General features: G+C 42.9%; 2 protein-coding genes across 7 annotated transcripts; one reads left to right on the top strand and one right to left on the bottom strand.

The window, feature by feature from the left end:
• Positions 1-1002: 1002 nt before the first annotated feature.
• Positions 1003-7917, top strand: LOC105017536 (ectonucleoside triphosphate diphosphohydrolase 5). 4 transcript variants are annotated; one of them, XM_010882223.5, is made up of 14 exons: positions 1003-1239; positions 2397-2643; positions 3001-3080; positions 3542-3685; positions 3864-3939; positions 4402-4437; positions 4846-4934; positions 5801-5880; positions 5998-6059; positions 6389-6490; positions 6735-6878; positions 7231-7287; positions 7537-7652; positions 7826-7917. In XM_010882223.5, exons 2-14 carry the CDS (start codon positions 2397-2399, stop codon positions 7907-7909), a joined length of 1317 nt encoding a protein of 438 aa, XP_010880525.1. In that variant the 5' UTR covers positions 1003-1239; the 3' UTR covers positions 7910-7917. The 4 variants fall into 4 exon arrangements, with proteins under 4 accessions (XP_010880525.1, XP_019911942.1, XP_010880522.1 ...); XM_020056383.3 differs by lacking the exon at positions 1003-1239 and adding an exon at positions 1250-1549; XM_010882220.4 differs by lacking the exon at positions 1003-1239 and adding an exon at positions 1572-1904.
• znf410 (zinc finger protein 410) lies at positions 7746-20604 on the bottom strand. Of its 3 annotated transcripts, none has more exons than XM_010882225.5 (12): positions 20522-20604; positions 19788-19894; positions 19649-19700; positions 19400-19532; positions 18771-18944; positions 14966-15187; positions 14411-14573; positions 13951-14132; positions 13346-13435; positions 12938-13057; positions 12389-12508; positions 7746-11177 (listed from the first exon to the last, which is right to left on the bottom strand). In XM_010882225.5, the coding sequence occupies exons 3-12, from the start codon at positions 19679-19681 to the stop codon at positions 11077-11079; spliced, it is 1338 nt and encodes a 445-aa protein (XP_010880527.1). In that variant the 5' UTR covers positions 19682-19700; positions 19788-19894; positions 20522-20604; the 3' UTR covers positions 7746-11076. The 3 variants fall into 3 exon arrangements, with proteins under 3 accessions (XP_010880527.1, XP_010880528.1, XP_010880526.1); XM_010882226.5 differs by lacking the exon at positions 20522-20604 and adding an exon at positions 20405-20507 and having other exon boundaries at positions 11067-11177; XM_010882224.5 differs by lacking the exon at positions 20522-20604 and adding an exon at positions 20141-20482 and having other exon boundaries at positions 11067-11177.

The following is a 20604-nucleotide window of genomic DNA, read 5'->3' as shown; positions in this document are numbered from 1 at the left end:
TTTACTGTTTTGCAAAATGCCTCATACTTATTGTCTTGTTTACCTTTCTTTAAGCGACAACATTGTTTCAAGAAATGCTTGTTATTGAGAAATTGTACCGCGATCCGTGTTAGATATGGCTGTAAATGTTTGTTTTATAAACATTTAGGACAATAGGACTCAGATTTCCATTTATATTTATGAAAGCATATTTAGCTGCAGAACTTCACTGCAGAACAATCTGTCTTATCAAGTATATTTAACTTGTTTTCAGGTTAAAAATCAAACCATCCTTAAAATAAGGTAAATTTTTCTAGAGCTAGAATATACCGCTTTTTAGAAAATATGCCTTGAATATCGTGTCTTGTTACATTGGCAGATTATTGCATTTATTTCAAGCCAATATCTAAAAAAAATTAAATTGTATTGTTCCTTTTGGCAACATCTTTTGCAGTGTTGTTCAATTCATCAAGCGCAGTTTCCAGATCAGAGTTCAGTAATCTTCCTAACAATCATACATATGCTGTTTGGTGGTTGTTTAGGGTGCGAAACAAACAAACAAAAAAAATGGTGTGGCAGTTTCATACTAGGAATGGAAAACGTGGAAATGGAAATCTCACCCACAGGCAACCATAAACCGTGAATGCATTACGACTGGTATTTTGCTTTTTGCTGCCTAAGAGATTGCTCTGTTTTGACAGACAGACCATCATAGGCTACTTTGTTGCAAATTCCCAACAACAAAAAGATGCTTATGCTGTGCTGGCACAGATAATTACTAGTGGGTTTTTCTTGACTGCATTGAACATCTTGAAAATTGGTCTTGCGGGCAAAGGATTAACTTTCATGGTGTCTATTTACATTGTCAGCAAGGTTTCCCTAATGAATAAAAAAACAATGTAATAATCTCCATGAGATTATATGTTTTTCTTTGAGTCATGTGCATGCAGCAGGACCATAACATTGATGACGCAAGACCTCCATCTGTCTTTGAGCAGTTGTAAAAGCTAACCTAGCTAACAAACAAGCTGTTAGCGAGCTATTTGTAGCTGTTAGAGAACCGACATAATTAAAACGTTAGCTAACTAGATATGTCTTTTTTGCGATGTGACCACTTGTGTTGCCCAAGAAGAAATTTGATTCTTTCTTTATATTCACAATACTTGTGTTGGTCCTTTGGAAGTCGTCACCGGTTAGCAGTAGATACAGTAACACGTTACAGTAGTTATAACATTACTCACCAGCTATAGCTGTCAATTGGTAAGTCGCACAACACTCAGCATTTTTCAGCTTGTGAAATTAGTTAAAATATCAACTTTTGTGGACATTTAATTTTCTGTTTGTATCTCAGCATGTACACTGCATCTCGCTACTACAAAGGTAACATCTATAATGGACGTTTTAGTACTTTTGACATAGCCTTCAAACAGCCTTGCTGTTTAACATATCAATGAAGAACTTTTTATCTTCCAGACCTTGAGAGAGAACCTGTGTGGTTACACCTGCAGTACTACAGCATAAAGTTGTCAGCAGTGGGCTGTCTTTATATTACTGCCAATATTTCAACAAGGTGAATAAATCACTGTCATTAGGTGGTTAAGCCGCTGCCTCATGCGCTGAGGTGCTCGTGCGGCGTGGATTCGAGTCCGACCTACTGTTCTTTCAACAAAATCTCTTACTTTTTACCACTTTCCTGACATTTGAAGCGTAAAATACATGTCTAAAAATATATCTTTAAAAGTATGTATATTTGTAAAGCCATTTATTTTTTTACATCAGCTGTTAAGTTGTCACAGCACTTTACAGACAGAAATCGGGAACATTGGAAAAATCTTAGAGGACTGGGTGGCCAGTGGCTGTACTGAGTAGATTTAAGAGTACATTTAATATTAAGGCCAGATTCTTTTTCAAGATGTTCAAACAAGGTAGGTAGAGAGAGAGCATTTCAATTTCTCACACTAGTCTCATCAGTATTTGACACTGATATTTTACCTGTATTGTAGTTTGTTTTTAGTAACAGTTTAAGTAGGGGGACTATTATACATAGAGGAATACCAACAGTGTCAAGGTTTCGTCACTAGTTTCCACAAAGTCATAATTATGTTTAATCCCCAGACATTTAAACTTCACCCTTCCGAAGGCTGCCTTCTTATTGGTGAACGGCTAGTTAGGGTGTGGTTGAAGGGCACATAACTTAATGCCTTGGGTGCTGTTGGTTGTTGCTTTTACTGTAGTTGGCTCTTGTGTCTTCTATCCAGTTAGGTCAGAACTTAGAAGTTTAATTTATCTAGCTTGCTCTTCCCCCACTGTCCAGTCTATTATCTAGGTAGACACTATCTGTCCTTCAGGTCAACCCTATTCCTTCAGGCGCTGTAAAAATCAGAGGGAAGTTAATCTCCCTTTCCTTCCCCCATAAGATGTCTCTCCAGGTTCCTCTACTTCCTGCGATGTTCCTGTCTCTGGTTCTGGTTGTCTTGGCTCTGGCAGGGGTTACTCATGCTCAGCACAGGGCTACAGCAGTGGATTTCTCAGCCAGCCTGGGTAACCTCCTCCCCTGCCTCACCCGGCCAGCCAACTCCAGCCACATCTTCTACGGGGTCATGTTTGATGCCGGCAGCACTGGAACACGCATCCATGTCTACACCTTCATACAGAAAAACCCTGGTGAGTAATGTTAACCCACTACTGGGGAGAGAGGTTTTTAGATTCTCCCATACAGTACATTTAAGCCTACTCGGTGCAATGCTGTGATATTACATCGGAAACACATTAAAGGAGTAAAAGGAATTAGTGTATGAGTTGACGTCCATAAACGATACGCTGTGGGTTTTATAAAACATCCCACGCGTGCAGCATTTACTGTGAAGATGGTCTCTGGCATGAGGACATTGCCTTTAAATGTCAGTCGGTCTGTAATGCTGAACTTCTGTGACACTGATTTAATAGAGCCTTTCATTTATTGCTCCTAGTGGATATCTTTTTCTGTTAGTGGAAGGTTCACTTGTGTCTTTTGTCTGACAGAGGAATTACCAGTGTTGGATAATGAGGTGTTCCATTCCATCAAGCCTGGTCTATCAGCATATGCAGACATGCCTGAAATGGTGACTACAGCAGCAATTGGAATTGTTGATGCAGAAATATATATATATATATATCTATCTATGTCAGTCAAATGTTTGGACACACCTACTCATTCAAGGGTATTTCTTTAGTTGTACTATTTTCTACATTGTAGAATAATTGTGAAGACATCAAAACTATGAAATAGCACATGGAATCATGTAGTAACCAAAAAAAAAGTGTTAAACTGATCAAAATATATTTCATAGTGTAGACACACTTTGCGCACACTCTGCATTCATTATTTCATTGTTTTGATGTCTTCAATATTATTCTACAATGTGGAAAATAGTACAACTAAAGAAATACCCTTGAATGAGTTGGTGTATCCAAACTTCTGACTGGTAATGTATATATGCTTTAAATTGATTTAATGAAGTATAGTTCCTACAATGTCCAGTATGATCATCTTTGTATCACCACAATCACCTCCTCTGCCCAGGGTGGCTACACAGTGAGTGAGCTTCTGAAGGTAGCTAAGAATACAGTTCCTCGGCTGGAGTGGAAGAGAACCCCGCTCGTCCTGAAAGCCACAGCAGGTCTCCGGCTGTTGCCCCCAGAGAAAGCCAAGGCTCTCCTGGAAGAGGTAGGGCACCATTATATACAACATCCACCCTCAGTGCTGTAAGTCGCTTGGGATAAGAGCGTCTGCCAAATGACCTGAATGTAGATGCTTTGGCTAACGTCTAGGCAGTTAGGGACTGGTGTTGGTCATTGCCGAAGGCGTTGACGTCGCATTCACTCCGTCTTCCTACACCGCTCAGGTCCAGGACGTGTTTGATGAATCTCCCTTCTACGTCCCAGACGACAGCGTCAGCATAATGAATGGCACAAGTGAAGGTAAACGTTGCGTCTACCCGCAACTCATAGTCTACCTCCAGTCAAAGCCCATTCATCAGCTCTGTGGTGGCTGGCTTCAGCGGTGCTCTTCTCCTGGTGGCAGCAGTCACCGTGCCCTGCCTACGGCTGGCTCTGCGCTGTCTACTTCCTGGTGATTGTTACCTGAAGGTGTTTACTAAACGTCTGAAAATGACCCTGGTCTGTTATGATGACACTGTGTAAAAAGGGGGTTTGCTGTTGTCAGAGGCTGCACTGGTTACTCCTCATAAGGGTGTAATTATGTGGGGACTGGATATTGTTTGTGTGGTGTGATCCTGGAATGGATTTGTCAGCGTTTCGACCGTGTCTCATAAATCATAGCCCTCTGGCGGGTAATGTCTTAACTAACAAGTGATGAGTTAACTGCACTAAACTGGACTGTCAGATCACCATGCTATAATTTACTCTATTTTGTTCTTGCAGGAATCTTGGCATGGGTAACTGTGAACTTTTTGACAGGTGAGGCTAGTAACTTTCTTGTCATTGTACATGCATTATTTTCATAGTCATACTGTCTCGATTTAGACTATTCTATTATCGAGACATAGTTTCAATTGTTGTACACGACTTGGTGAGAGCTGAAATGTCACTGATATTTCCCAAAACCCTGGTTCAAGAGAAGATAACCTCAATTTCAATTTGTACAGCCAGGGTCAATACTGAGGAGGTTTTTATTCCTCAAAGGGACTCCTGTGATCTTTATCAGATCCCCACAGCGTGTTTCACACCTCTAGATACAGAACCTGGGCTGTACCAAATCAGCCTTTTGAAGATAACATCTCAAGTGTGTGACAGATTTATATCTCACCATCTTCTGAGGAAACTTGTCGATAAAGTTGGTTAAAATGTAAAGCTTATTTTTTTTAGGTCATCTGCATGCTGAATCCGGGAAGACAGTGGGGATTCTGGATCTAGGGGGAGGATCGACTCAAATCACCTTTCTACCTAAATCCAAGGTTAGTTTCTATTGGATTCAGTTAAAATGTTGTTTCCATTTTGTCTAGTTTTATATTTATCCAGTATATAACATTGCACCATGGCTTTGTCAAATTTGCTGTACAAATTAAGGTATTGATTTCTAATAAAAGTAATGCCCAGTTGGGGTTTGTGGTATATGGTCAGTATACTGCCACTAACAGCTATATCCAGGCACTCTCTGTTGTGCCTAATAACAACTCTTAGCTGGGGTGTATTGGCCGAATATTAAACCTCCTAATGCCTTATTGCTTATATATACAGACGTGTGACCAATTTAAGGGAAAACCAACAAAGTGTCTCAGTAAGGTGTTGGGCCATTTTGAGCCATCAGAACAGCTTCAATTGACCATGGAATAGATTCTATAATTCTCTGGAATGCTACTGGGGGCATGGAACACCAAGCTTTTACCTCATTTGGTGTTTTGATCATGGTGGAGAGCGCTGTCTAACATGTTGGTCCAAAATCGACTGGGTTAAGATCGGTTGACTGCGAAGACAATAGCATATGATTCACCCGATTTTCATACTCATCAAACCATTCAGTGATGCCTCGTGCCTTGTGGTTGGGGCTTATTTCATCCTGGAAGAGGCACAGTAATAAAACCTCTTTCAAAGTCATCTTTGCAACTTGATCCAAAATTGAGGTCAACTGGGCATGCTCAGAATTTGTATACATGCCAGAGCATGAAAGAATGTTAACTGATTAATTGTGTCATGCAGTGTATGGAAGCATCTGCATTCATTATGTCCCTCCATCCTTTTATTCCGGTTTTTCCTTTAATGTCACCTGTTGCTACATTTCAGTATAACTAAGTTGCTTAAAGCAAGTCTTTTACCTGTGCAGAAAACCATTCAAAGTTCACCTGCTGACTACATTGCCAGATTTGACCTATTCAACTCAACGTATGAACTGTACACTCACAGGTGAGCAATCTACATCCACTGACTCCTCAAGTACCTAACAGTCTGCCTTAACCATTGATCATCATACCTGTCAGTTGTTTATGAAAGCATTCAAATGACCATTGATTCGATCAACAGCTACTTGGGATATGGACTGATGGCAGCTAGGCTAGCAGCCCTGGGTGCCCTGGGAGCCGAAGGTACAGATGAACCTCTGTGACAGATCAGCAGTTAGACAAGACCATACTGTTGGTATTAGAACACATACTGTGCCCTCAGTTATTGGCACCCTTGGGAAATGTAAGAAAAAACGTGTTTCTTGAGAATTCAATTTCTTTCTCTTTGACCAGTTTTGCCTAAAGTTTAGATTTCTTACATACTGAGTGTAAGATCAAGCTGATAAACAATGATTTCATATCCTTTTTTTTTTGCACTCATCTTTACCAAGGACGCCAATAATTGTAGAGGGCACCGAACTATGCCATCCTTCATAGACCTCTGTACTTTCTTTGTTTGCTTAACTGACTAGGATTGGAGTGGAGAGTGTTCAGAAGCTCCTGCCTGCCCAAGAAGTTCAAAGATGATTGGAGCTTTGGAGGACTCACCTACAAAGTCAGTGGGATTGTGGATGGTATGTCAGCCTACTGAAAGTATAGAAATTATTTGACTCAACAACCTCACATAGCATGCTGAACCTGACACCTCTCAGGGTTCCCCTGCACTGGCTGTTATGGTTTCCCAGGGCAGGCTCACCAGGGGAATCGGGTGTCTGACTTGTCTCTTAAGGAGTCTGTCCCAAATGCATGCAAGACGTTTAACAGAAATGCAATGATAAAATCTTGTCTTAACAGTATCCGTCTCTGCCCCCATCCCAGGTTACGCGGGATACAAGCTGTGTTACCAGGAGATGTTGAAGGTGGTGAAGGGAGTAATTCACCAGCCATACGAGTTGAAAGACACCAGCATTTTCTACGCCTTCTCCTACTACTATGACCGAGCTGTGGACGCAGGCCTCATCGGTGAGGACATGAGCTCTGTATTATTCATCCCACTTAAACCGAGCTGTGGACTCCTCAGCGAGAACACGCAAACAATTAGTCTAATTACCGACACCTAGAATGAGATTCATTCCTTTGCCCTCTGGACAGCCAACCATGACTCACGGAGTTGACTGCCTGACTCAGAGGTGTGAACAGTTCTACGTGTGGCCATGTCCGTGCGCTTTGCTTCCTCAGCGAGCAAGGAAGGTTGCAGGCCCTAATTATTAGTATGATGCAATGCCTAGCCCCGCGCTCTCATAATGAATGATGGCGGGATGACAGCATATCTGATGGAAAGGCTAATGACCCCTACGACGCTCCTCTCTTACAGATGGGACCCAAGGAGGAACGCTGGAGGTCAGGGACTTTAAGAAGAGCGCTAAAGAGGGTGAGAACGAGATAAGCCCGAGTCACGATGCGCATAGCAAGAGGATTTATCTTTACCCTGTAGCGCCAAAGACTTGCCGCTCAGTGCTGCGCGCTTTACACACAGCGTGCGTGGCAATGCATTACTCCCATATCACAGACTTACCGCTCGACGTGCATGCGAATTCCTAATGGCTTCAAAGAGTCTTGTCTCCTCTGTTCCTTTTCGCTGCCCTGATTTGGAAACTGATTTCCCGGTTTCTCATTCCAGTGTGTAACAAGATGTCTAAGTACCGGAGCGTCAGCCCCTTCCTGTGTATGGACATGACCTACATAACATGTCTGCTCAAAGACGGCTTCGGCTTCAAGGAGAATACTGTACTGCAGGTAAGACAGTGAAACTGATGCATAGGAATAGTCCTTTCGGCAAGTGAAACCACAATTTTCAATGGTAGCGACAAAAAAAACCAATACACAGGATGAGTTAGGCTTTTTCATTTATTTAAATAAATACAAAAAGGCATGTTGAGTGATTTGGTGTGTTTGTCTCCCTTCTCAAGCTGACTAAGAAAGTGAACAACGTAGAGACGAGCTGGGCTTTGGGTGCCACGTTCAACCACTTCCATAACCTAAAGATCCACTGAGAGACGAGGACGCTGGCTTGGATGGGCAGCAGGGAAAACCACTGGTTCAGATGGTGACTCAACAAGAGATGGACTGAGGGATCCTTGTTGTTTTAAACTGAACTGCCTTTGTGCCTGAGTGGACTGTAATATCTTCAAAATATGCCTTTTGACCCTAATTTGTAAAACATGCATCTTTGCCTTACTGTTTGAAAAGTTACAACAAACTAAATAGACTAAAACAAACGACTCGTCATATTCCCCATAAAACCTAGTGGCAAAATGTTTTATTGGTTCTTTGCATTTCCCCATTCATTTATCCCACAAGGAGTTTCAGTCTGTGTTTTAATAACTGTGTAAATCGCATCAGGACAAGGTGACATTTGTTTACATATTTGCTTCAATTAACTCTACCACAAAATATCTTTGCTCATATTTAGCCAATATTGAAAAGTAACCTTGTTTTACAGATACTTACAGTTATCAAAACCCTGAAGTGGAGTAAGCCTACACAAAACACAGACCCTATTTGAAATGGATCTAAAAGTCCCCTATGTAAGAAATGAATGGTTTAATAGCACAAAAAGAATTGCTTCTTGAGTTTTTCTGCAAGGTGTTATGGGGATTATGACTCATACTATCAGTCAAGGGCTAGTTCTGTAGGTCTCCTGTTGGCCTGTTTTGACTGGCTGCTAATAGTATATACCGTAAAACTTCAATTATATGCAGATTTTCAAATACCCTTTTAATAGCTGGGCATTGGTACACGTTTCAGCAAACACACCCAGCCTAAATTCACCGTCAAGTAAAGTGAGTACCGTAAAGACTGAGGAAAAAGAGAATATTGATGCCATGCATGAGACAGCATTTTGGTTTGACATGGTCGGCTACACCATGTCGGATACGAGAAGGAAAACGCCAAATATATGATAGGCAGTCCACTTAGTAATGGATTTGTTCTTATTCTGTTTCTCACACTGTAAACTGTGTGGTAGTCTTTCTAACCGTTTATTTAACATTTCATTCAATGAACATTACGTGCATTAAAACTGAATTTTTAAAAACATTTCCATGTCATGGACCCAAAAATATTAAAAGCCCCAGGGCGGGTAACCTAAAAGGAATTCTACATTTGCAAGCCTGGCAATTAAGCCTCTAAGAGCTGCATGCAGCTGGCAAGCCACACAATGACTGTCAGTGGTGCTCCTGCTGTTCTACACATTCAGTAATCAGGCTGAGAGAAAGTGTTGCACTTTAAAAGCACATTTCCTTCTACACACTTTGCCATGGCTTGTGCCATGTTTCGTATGCTAATTGAACAGAGCTGTCTGACGTTTTTTGGCACTGAAGTATGTTTTAGTTGGGGGCCTGCCCACCTGCCGTCTGTAATAATAATAATTGGGTTGGGGCCCCTGGAGGTTGGGGCCTCAGAGCATGTGTCTGTCTGTAATAAGGCCTTGACTACCTTAGGTGCTATTTGCATATTGAAGAAAACATTCTTTTTATTTGGGGCGGTTAGGCAGTTTGATCAAGATTTCACCAAAAGTATGTTCTGTCAACGTGGTCTCGTGTAGATAGATTTACGTGAAATAGTATTCGTAGGTCTGTGAGACCATTTGGTATGATGTTACACGTAGAATGGCCACTGGAGTGCTCCTGGATTTAAATAGACTGTCGCTTTGGTAGTGTTGGCCAGTGATGGTGGTTGGGCAGTACAGCCACAGACACTGGCTCTAGTGGTTTTGAGTTTGAATCCACTCGTAACCCAATATGTTACATTGCAAAACTTGTAATGTTACAAATTTCAAGAGTTGTTTTAATGTATTAGAGCATGTTTTCAAACTTAACCTTTGAGGATAGATGTAATATGGTTTACGTAGGTCTGTGACACTAATTCTTGTTACATTTAGAATGGCCGCTAGGGGCATTAGTGAATGATTTTAGATTTAAATAACTGTCCGTTTGGTCATTGATGGTGGTTGAATGCGAGAGCCACAGACCCTGGCTCCAATGCTTTAGAGTTGGAATCCACTTGTGACCTAATAGGTTAGAATGCAAAAACATCCCACGTTTTACAGTATGGATTCGAACTCACAACCTTTGGAGGCAAAGTCTGTGGCTTTACCGCCCATCTCCAACCAAAACACCCTACCAAACGGACAGTCTATTTAAATCTAAAAGCACTCAATACTGCTCCTAGTGGCCACTCTAAATGTAACTTTCAAATTAGTGTCCCAGACTTAAACAATGTTACATTCAGTTGGAAACCAGCGGGGTTCTGCAGTTATCTAATAGTAGTGTGAAAACGTTCTGTAATGTTCTGAACCCCTGGCCTTTGTACCCCAGTTTTAAAACCGCTACTTTAAGGAAATGAAGCGTGTCTGTAATGAGCACCGGTTCTGTTCAGTAATTGAAGCAAGAAAAAAACACCCATACTATTAATTGAAGTTTTACGGTATGTCACTATTAAAGCCCTGGGGGCTGACTGAAACTCAACTTAGTTGTGTTACTGCAAATACTATGTAAAGATGGATATTATTGAAGTCTTTTTAATTTCAGGTCTGATATGAACCATGGGAATCAGCTCTTTATTTTAATAACAGAAAAACTGGTATGCGTGTCAGGGGTGTGCTTTGCAATAACACTGTGTTCAGTTCCACACAATGCTCCACATGCAGCATCGAACTGCCATTAATGATCAGGGACAGAGCACATTTCTGTGGAGCACATCTTTTGTTGTTTTCAGATACGTTATCGGTTGACTTGATTCAATTGTGGAGTTAAGCTGAGAGCAATATAGCCTTAATATTGTTTTACAAAAGAAAGAGGGGTGCAATTGAGCTTAATTTGCTCGCAGGCAAGTTTACACAATTCATTTAGTATGTTGCTTCACAACCACAAATCCAGGTCTTTATACACTTCCTGTACATTGTTAATAAAACTAATTTGTATACCTGTCTGTTTCTTTGGAAAGTCACCTGATAATTCTTTATATTTATAAACTACTGAAAAAGCTGTTTGTACAAGTTCTAGAACATTTAATAATGTGTTTTACTCAAAATAAAGCCCTCAGTAGCTAATTACAGATTTCTACAGGGCCCAAAGTGAAGGATGCATCTATGTACAGAGAGACCAGCCTCTCAAATGCCTGAGATGTGGACGACTGACTGCTGAAAACGTCAGACTGACTACAACAGAGCCACTACGTCCTCTGTGTATGTGTGGCTTGCCGTTGTCATGGTGACTAGGTCATGGGGTTGAGACAGAACAACCACGGTGTCTGCAGAACCTAGACAGAGGAAAGGAACAGAGAGATGGGTTAAAAAGGAGGGAAGGCACTGGGGTCTAATTAAAAACCTAACATGGCCATAGTTAGCCTGGAAATATGTTCCCCTGTGGCTTTTGGACAAAACCCTTGATTTCACTGAAGTCCAGGGCCTCATTTATCAAAGGTGTGAGCCAGCTGATAAATGTTTTGCATGCGCCGCATTTCCCCAAACTGGTGGGTATTTCAAATTTCAATCAAATGTATTTATAAAGCCCTTTTTACATCAGCAGATGTCACCAAGTGCCTTTACAAAACACCTGGCCTTTAACCCCAAGGAGCAAACAACAGTAGTGTTGAATTTCTTTGGACTTGCTTTGGACTTTTTTTTTTAATGCGGCTTTATTTGAAAGGAAAGTGGGGAAAGGTAGAGACTGCAGAAAGTGCAGGGGGAGAGTTTGAATCCATGCTGCAGCAGTACATGTGCACATGCATTTAGAACAGACGGTTTGGCTGTTGGTAAGGGGACTGCACGGCAGCATGCATCAATATTGTTTTGTCAGCAGAATGCAGCATGCAGGCCTTATCGTAACCGTAGTGATATCACGATTAATCAGTCAGTCATTCAGACAAACGTGATGGGCTTAACAGATGCTAGAATGCTTAGAAGACAACAGATATTTTCCTAGAATATTGTCAAGCAGGACATTACCCATTTAATTTCTTCAAGGGCTAGAGGCCGAATCGATCTTATTTATTCAAAAAATAATGAGCAGCAGTTTAACTTTTCTGTGAAAGTGTAGGCTCATTTTCTCACAAAATGCTTTAATTGACACTGATGCGCAGCGTACCGGGATGCTTGGACAGTGTTTGTCAGTCTGCTTAAAGGCTTGTTTACTTTGAAAAGTCACAGAGAAAGGTTAAAACATTCCTCCCACGCCACTAGCGTTTCGACATTCTCCCGTGACACTTTCATTCAGACACCCGAAAGCATCAGCGAGTCACACCAAACGAGTGCGTCGTTTTCAGCATCGAAGGGCTTTCTCAAGGCTGACATGACATCCGGTCAAATGCTCCAAATTGGTGTGGCAGTGATATATCAATGGAAACATGCCAAGACATTAGAAGACCCTAACAGAAAGAGACCCTAAGAGCACTTAACTGTTTAAAGACTGGGGGGATTTGAGTGTGTGAGTAGGACAGAGGTTGTACGACGTGCGCTGTGAGTGTCATACCTTGGGCCTGCAGCATGGCATGGTGGATGTTCATGGGCTCCACCCCCGCCGCCATGGTGACCATGTTGTCGCCGGGCGACCCATCGGCCTCCAGCAGACTGCTTTGTGTCAGAGCCTCACCTGTCGATCACACACACGGTACACACACCGTTCACTACAAATGAGTCGCATACGGAACATGGACGGAAGACAACAGGGCTGGTTCCACCCACACCTCAGTGCCTGAATTATGGGTTACATCTGGGTTGGAAGAAACGGAAAAGCTAGCACATTCCTAGTCGACCGCCGAACTGGTTTCTGTGTGTGTGTATTGGGTTATCAGTGCCAACGTGCGGTGCCGATTATTTCGCCGTCCTGTCCGTGTTCAAATGGCAGCCCTAGATAAGCGGAGAGAGGCCGGCGAGGTACGGCGCTGTGTCAGCCGCCACGGGCAACCTCACGAGATCAAGGCGTTATCTACCCTTGAAGGCGTCCACGCGCACGCACACAGGCGTTTCAAGTCCTTCTTACACGGTACATTTTAACAAGCGTGTGGAGTGTGTTCTTTACCCGTTTCCCTGGCCTCGTTCCCCAGAGCTTCCTCTCCGTGCCTCTTCCTCATGTGGACGTTCCTGCTGCCACTCTGAGAGAACATCTTCCCACAGATCCGGCACTGGTGTGGCTTCTCTCCTGGAACACAAAGAGACCCAGACAATCACCGGCTGAGGCCCGAACCTCGTCTCTCTCCAGCGTAGTGCTGAGATGACGCTCGCAGCGAAGGCCAGAGCGGAAGTCGTCCGACCGTAGTCGTCAGAACAGTCTTCTTTGAAAAGCAGAAACCTCTCAGGCTGTTTCGTCGGCGCCGTTTCCCAAGCGACGGACCGACTGACGCTTTACCGCGTAGGTGCTGACGTGTTTTAAGCGCAACGTGGTTAGCGGTGGCGGGAGGCGTTGGTCTTCTGTGGGCGTTGTCCTCACCTGAGTGTACCAGCATGTGTTTGCGGAGACTGGAGTACTCGGCGAAAGACCGTCCACAGCCATCTGCTTCACACAAGAAGGGCTTCTCGCCTACAGGAAAACACAAACACACACACACATGGATGAACGAGTTTCTCTCTCACACACACACACACACACACACTATTGATCAGTCCTTTCTCACAGGCTGAGCATAATACCACTCACTCCTACACAACGATGTCCAGCACATGTACACCCTCAGCACTGAAAACACTGGAAACATTCAGAAGACATTCAGTTCACCTTTACAGTGCTTTGAAAAAAGCAATAGCACCTTCACGCTTTAGCACATTTCGGTCACTGAGGCGTTCACAGATCTTTGTGTTAAATAATGCGAGTCTGAGTGGAGAGAACACGACACGTTTACACTTTATTTAACAAACTCATTCATGTAACTAAATTCATCGAGGAACAGCCAACGCTCCAAAGTGGAAATCTGAATAACCCCTTTCTCTCAGTTACTGAGAGATCATTTAGTATCAATATGTATAGACACAAAAGTACAATCTTGTTCTACAGGATCCAGAGCAGACCAAAATGAACGTGTGTGTGTGTGTTCTCACCTGTGTGTGTACGTTTGTGGTTCTTGAGGTTCCCCGCGGTGGTGAACTTTTTGCCACAGTTCTTCTCTTTGCAGATAAAGGGCTTGTCTCCATTGTGAGTCCTCATGTGCACCTGGAGACGCTGCAGCACGAAGAAGCTCTTTCCACAGCCCTCTGCCCCGCACCGGAAGGTACGGTCGTTCCTGACACGCACACACACACACACACACACACACACACTAAGTATCACCGTAGACCTTTGCACCAACGGCTGTGTGTGCTTGTGTACACGTACCTGTGTGTAGAGCTGTGTGTGCTTGTGTACACGTACCTGTGTGTAGAGCTGTGTGTGCTTGTGTACATGTACCTGTGTGTAGAGCTGTGTGTGCTTGTGTACAGGTACCTGTGTGTAGAGCTGTGTGTGCTTGTGTACAGGTACCTGTGTGTAGAGCTGTGTGTGCTTGTGCTTGTGTACACGTACCTGTGTGTTTTTAGGTGGTATTTAAGGTGAGCAGGCCAGGTGAACGTTCTGTAGCAGCCCTCGAATGAGCAGCGGAGGATTTGTTTAGACGACAGCGGACGACTAGCCCTCGCCGGCTGCTCTCTCTTGGGCCCCTCGGACAGAAAGCTGGACAGGTGGTCACCTAGGCAGCAGGGATGGGATGTGACATCATCAACAGGAGTATTCCTGTAGTGTTGTTCTATGTGGATAGTAAAATGTCAAGCCTGGCCTTACATTTGGCCAATAGACTTGCTTGCTGGTATCATTGGTTTTCCCCTTTCACCAATTTCATCCAAGCCAACTGTTTACGGCCCTGGTTCTCAAATGACTCTGAAGAGTTTACGGTCATGACACGTCAAGTCATTCTGCTTTTTTCTAAACTACTTGTTCAACCAGGAAGTCAACTGGGTCAATGCGGGGGGCAGCGAAGGCCAGAGCGGGTCAATAGTGACTCCCTGCCTGAGGGAGTCACTAGAGGGTTAACTGATATTACCCACCACCATAAAAACCCATCAAAAAAAGTAGTGACATTACTGTTGGGGCCATTCCCAGCCCTAGCGTCCAGGCTAGCCTTGGCATCTTTAGCTAGCTGCGCCCGCGTGGCCGCGATGAGGCTATCATGTGCCAGCTCCTGTACCCGCAGGTACCAGGGAGCAGCGCCATCCACCCCGCAGTCCCCGGAAGAGATCACCTCCTCGTCCTCTTCTTCCGCCCCGTCCGCCGAGAAGATTAAGGGCTCCGAGGAGGCTGCCAGGCCTAGAGGGAGTGGAGGGGGCAGCGAGATGAGAAACCCAGCGGGAAGAATGGGAGAGGTGAAGAGAGGGAGAGTTTACAAGGGCATGATAAAGTGTCCTCACCACATGTTATCTCAGCCCCACAAAGTAGAGAAAACAAGGTCATAAGAGAATAAATGCGGTCATTTGCTTGACAGAAACTGAGCGCGCGGAGGAGATGAGATAACACGGAGCATTTGGTGGCGTTTCAAAGCTGCCACCACACCGCAAATAACAGTAATGACACTCATTTCAAAACACATCTATTCACATTACAGAAGAGCTAGGCGGTGGTCACCATGTTGGGTACAAATAATTTGTTCTAATTATCCGGCCCTTCAAAACCTCTTGCTCCCAATAGTAATTGGCCTGCCGCTGTAATCTGGCTGCCAACCGTGACATACAGGAACCAGGCTGTCTGTGTAGATGTAGAACAGATAATTCTATATACTGCACAGTGATAAATGCTTGGCTTCCCCGGCTCTGTGCTCTAGCACTTCAGAGGTTGTACGACGATTACCAGATTAAACCCTGCCAGCTTTAATTTCAGGTTATTTTCATCCATATTGGGGGAACTGGTTAGAAATTACAGCACTTTCGGTGCATTGTCCATGGATTTTCAGGAACGAACATAAAAACATGTACAGTGTGTGTATTTAAGCAGTGGTGGCATGCAATAACTACATCAAACTTGGTTTGGTGGACTTGTCCTGTGGTTTAATCCACTGCAACAACCACAGGTTGGGTTTGAGTCCGACTAACTGGTCATTTTTCAAAAAGCCACCTTTAACTGTGTTCCCGTCCAATAACACAAAATGCCTGAGAAATTTAAATAATGTGTGGAGGCATGTGCAATTCGTTTTTTCGTCCATTTAAAAAAATACATCTAAATTCATACAGAAAATGAGGAGGTAACTGATGAGTGAGAAAGGGAACGCTTACCTCCCCTGTGTAATGGTGTTAGCATGTCTTGGGGATATGATACTCATGTCTCCGTAAATTTCTCACTCATAATACAATATTATTTCATGATTACTTTTAATTACATGATTATCCATTATAGTCAGATGCGCCTACCCAAAGCAACAGTATTTAGTGGACCCATTTTCAAACTGGCCCCTCTCTGGGAATTGAACCAACAACCCCTAGCACTGGAAGTAACATGCACAATCTAAAACACAACCAAAATCAACTGAAAAGCCTTCAAGAGGTTTGATGTAGCCATTCTATGATGGGAATAAGGGACCAAAAACTGCACTGTTTACTTACTGCATTCACATACAGGGACTAGTAAATAGAAAAACACTCAACCAACATTTGGTCACGATTGCTCAAGCTTTGTAAACTTGGATGGGAATCATTGATAGACAGAAATATTCAGATTGTGTCTCTGATTTAAGCACATTGAAATCTTAAGTGAAACTAAACTATTGGGGGGAATGTCTAACTCATCTTGGGAATAATTTTTTGTGTGCCACTGATGTTACACTTGGAGATATCTTCTAGTTGAAATATAAAACCCCATTCCGTTAAGGTTTACAGTGTCCCTACCCCCTGCCAGCAAACAGCATAAAGAATGTATCCAAACGCTTACAGTTCCCTAAAATGAAGTTTTTGATTTAAAATTGGATATACAGTTACGTCCGGAAATATTTGGATACTCAGACAAATTTCATATTATTGGCTCTGTACACCACCACAATGGATTTGAAATGAAACAACTGAGATGCAATTGAAGTGCAGACTTTCAGCTTTAATTCAAGGGGATTAACTAAAATATTGTTTCAAACATTTAGGAATAGCAACCATTTTCATACACAGTCCCCTTATTTCAGGAGCTCATATGTAATTGGACAAATTAACACAATCATTAAAAAAACTTTAATTTGTAATACTTTGTCGAGAATCTTGTGCAGGCAATGACTGCTTGAAGTCTGGAACACATGGACATCACCAAACGCTGGGTTTACTCTGTGATGCTTTTTCCAGTGCTTCACTGCAGCTGTCTTCAGTTGTGAGTTTGTGGGTCTTTCTGCCTCAAGTTGTCTTCAGCAAGTAAAAGGCATGCTCGATCGGACTGAGATCAAGCCATTGCAGAATATTCCACTTCTTTGCCTTAAAAAACTCCTGGGTAGCTTTCGCAGAATGTTTTGGGTCACATCATCCAATCAACTTTGCTCAATTTGGTTGAATCTGAGGAGACAATATATCCCTATACACTTCAGAATTCATCCGGCTGCTTCTGTCTTCTGTCACATCATCAATAAACACTAGTAACCCAGTGCCATTGGAAGCCATGCATTTCCATGCAATCACACTGCCTCCACTGTGTTTTACAGATGATGTGGTATACTTCAGATCATGAGCCGTTCCAAGCCTTCTCCATACTTCTTTCCGATCATTCTGGTACAGGTTGATCTTAGTTTCAGAATTCTGTTCCAGAACTGGGCGGGTGTTTTGAGATGGCAAAGTCTAACCTGGCCTTTCTATTCTTGAGGTTTATGAATGGTTTGCACCTTGTGTTGAACCCTCTGTACTTGCTCTCGTGAAGTCTTCTCTTTACGGTAGACTTGGATAATGATATGCCTATCTCCTGGAGAGTGTTCTTTACTTGGCTGGATGTTGTGAAGGGGTTTTTCTTTACCATGGAAAGGATCCTACGATCTCCCACCACTGTTGTTTTCCGTGGACGTCCAGGCCTATTTGAGTTGCAAAGCTCACCAGTGTGTTCCTTTTTTTTCTCAGAATGTACCAAACTGATGATTTAGCCACTCCTAATGTTCCTGCTAACTCTGACTGATTTTTCTTTTTGCAGCCTAAGGATGGTCTGTTTCCCTTGCATTGAGAACTCCTTTGACCACATGTTGTGGGTTCACAGCAACAGCTTCCAAATGTGAATGCCACAACTGGAATCAACTCCAGACTTTTTACCTGCTTAATTGATGAAGAAATAAAGAAATAACCCACACCTGTTCATGAACCAGCTTTTGAGTCAACTACATATTAAAGAGCTGTAATTCCTAAACCTTTCCTCCAATTTGGATGTGAATACCCTCAAATTAAAGCTGAGTGACTGCACTTTAAGCCCATATTCATTACTTAACCATAAACTTGAATATATGTTGGTAAACAGACAAAATAACAAAACATGTGTCAGTGTCCAATTATTTTAACTGTATAATTATGGATGGAAATACCTTGAAATTGAAGATGACAGTGTGCACTTCAAACTCAAAGACATTATATAATAACATGCTGGAGCATAGAGACAAAACAACTACTGAAATGGTCCAAATACCTTTGGACTTCACTGTACATCTCTATGGTTGCCTGTACCTTTAGACCTCACTGTACATCTCTATGGTTGCCTGTACCTTTAGACCTCACTGTACATCTCTATGGTTTCCTATACCTTTAGACCTCACTGTACATCTCAATGGTTGCCTGTACCTTTAGACCTCACTGTACATCTCTATGGTTTCCTATACCTTTAGAACTCACTGTACATCTCTATGGTTGCCTGTACCTTTAGACTTCACTGTACATCTCTCTATGGTTGCATGTACCTTTGGCGAGGTTGAGGAGGACATAGGACGTGCTCTCTGACCGCTGCAGGTCATGGAGGACAGGAGGGGGGCTTGGGGGGTGGGAATCGGGGTGCACCACCATGGGGCTCCGATCTACACCCCCGAACTCCAACAGGGACGGAGACCTGGCTGACGCATGGCTGAGACCAGTGTCTGGGAAGCAGAAAAACATCTGTCACTTAGCCGACACTCTCATGGAGGGGTTTCAGGTGGGCCGCAGTGTTTCCGTCAACAGAGCGATGAGGGGTACTCAACACCATAACCCACATAATGAAAAGGGCTTACCAAGACACAAAGTACACAAGGATCAGTACAAGGCAAGGGGGAGTGGGACCACAGAGGTTTCCAGATTGAATGTTATCATCTTCCTCACAGTCAGCATGAAGTCTATACATATGCCAAATATACCTTTCCTGAACAATCAATTAGTGAGCTCAAATATTATTTTTATTTTGTTATTATTGACGGGTCCAACAACCCTTTCTATTTATTGTGAGATTTATTTGAATGCATATGCTGGAAAACATAAGGTACTGATATGGAAGGATGTCTAGGCTGACTTCCAGACTTTGTTTTTGATGACAGCTGTCTGCTGCGAGGTGTCTGACCTGTCAGGCCCAGCTGTGTGCACAGGGAGCGGTCTGTCGGGGCCAGCAGGGGAAGGCAGGTGTGTTTGGGCTCGGAGTCCTCCAGACCCTGCCCCAGAGGGATGGACGCGTTCTGGACAAACTGAACCAGCAGCTGCAGTAGCCAATGGGGAACAGATTACAAAAAACATAGCGAATCAAGCAGTTATGTCACTAATGGGTATTTACATGACCACCTTGTATTAGTGCTGGCAAGTGAATAGTTCTTACCTCAGGTTTGGAGTCAAGCTCATCTGAAAGCATGGATTACCCCTTGAGAGATCTGTAGGAATACGTTATAATGTGTCAGAAATAATTATCCACGTCACATTTTTGTTTTCTCACTATATCTACACTATCCATCACTTACCGCCAAACTGAGCTGTTAACTGAGGTGTCCTAGTAGGGTTGGAATAAGAACGATCATCTCGGTTTTATCAGTATCCAGTATTTTTCATTGATTAGGTCACCGTCAACCTAATAGACCATAAACGTATTATGTTGAATGACTTGTGGAAGCTAGTAGTACACAGCAGGTAACACATAAACAAAACAAGTGCATGCTGCCGCATGCGAAGTTAAACCGTTGTTAAAACACTCCAGTAGGTAAAGTAAGCAGTAATGACAATTATACAACATCAGCTCCAGCGTCGTTAGCTTGACTTGGAATCACACACAACAAGCTTTTTAAAAGTGGCAGATTGGTGAAATCAAACGAGTTACCGTAATTAGCAGTTAGCTAAATGTTATGTTGATCGACCTTCAGCTAGTTCGTTTGTTATTGCATCTTCAATATGGTAGGTAGCTAGTTATGTATGGCAGTGTTTCTCCGAACAAGATATAGCGACAGATGATGTCGTGTTGCTGACTAACATTTAAAACCGGGGTTGGGTTAGGTGGCTTTAGCTAGCTATGTAGGTAGCCGGCGAGTTTGTTGTTAGCTAACAGGTAGCTAACTAACTAGCTAGCATGTGTTGCAGTTAATACCTTGCTAGCATTCCTATGCCAAAACAAAGCTTTACAAGTCATTCGATGTAGCCTATCTACACTACGATAAATGCATGAACATAATACATAGAGAACGATTTAAACGGTTTACAGTACCCTGTTTTCTTATTTACAAATTAGGAAGCTCAACACAGATCTACGGAAGTCATTGACAGACAAACGAGTAACGTTATTTTGGC

The sequence above is a fragment of the Esox lucius genome, chromosome 18 (assembly GCF_011004845.1).
Source record: "Esox lucius isolate fEsoLuc1 chromosome 18, fEsoLuc1.pri, whole genome shotgun sequence".
NCBI lineage: Eukaryota > Metazoa > Chordata > Actinopteri > Esociformes > Esocidae > Esox > Esox lucius.
The sequence above is the reverse complement of the archived record's forward strand: the minus strand, read 5'-3'. Positions and strand labels throughout refer to the sequence as shown.

What these genes read in the sequence shown, in the direction of transcription:
- LOC105017536 (XM_010882223.5), top strand. Translation starts at nt 2,397, where the DNA reads ATGTCTCTCCAGGTTCCTCTACTTCCTGCGATGTTCCTGTCTCTGGTT. An exon ending in AACTGTGAACTTTTTGACAG is followed by an intron (nt 4,438 to 4,845) that starts GTGAGGCTAGTA and finishes TATTTTTTTTAG; the next exon opens with GTCATCTGCATGCTGAATCC. An exon ending in TGTGGACGCAGGCCTCATCG is followed by an intron (nt 6,879 to 7,230) that starts GTGAGGACATGA and finishes CCTCTCTTACAG; the next exon opens with ATGGGACCCAAGGAGGAACG.
- znf410 (XM_010882225.5), bottom strand. Translation starts at nt 19,681, where the DNA reads ATGCTTTCAGATGAGCTTGACTCCAAACCTGAG. An exon ending in GAACGAGGCCAGGGAAACGG is followed by an intron (nt 12,509 to 12,937) that starts GTAAAGAACACA and finishes TGTGATCGACAG; the next exon opens with GTGAGGCTCTGACACAAAGC. An exon ending in TGCCATGCTGCAGGCCCAAG is followed by an intron (nt 11,178 to 12,388) that starts GTATGACACTCA and finishes TCCTCTGTCTAG; the next exon opens with GTTCTGCAGACACCGTGGTT.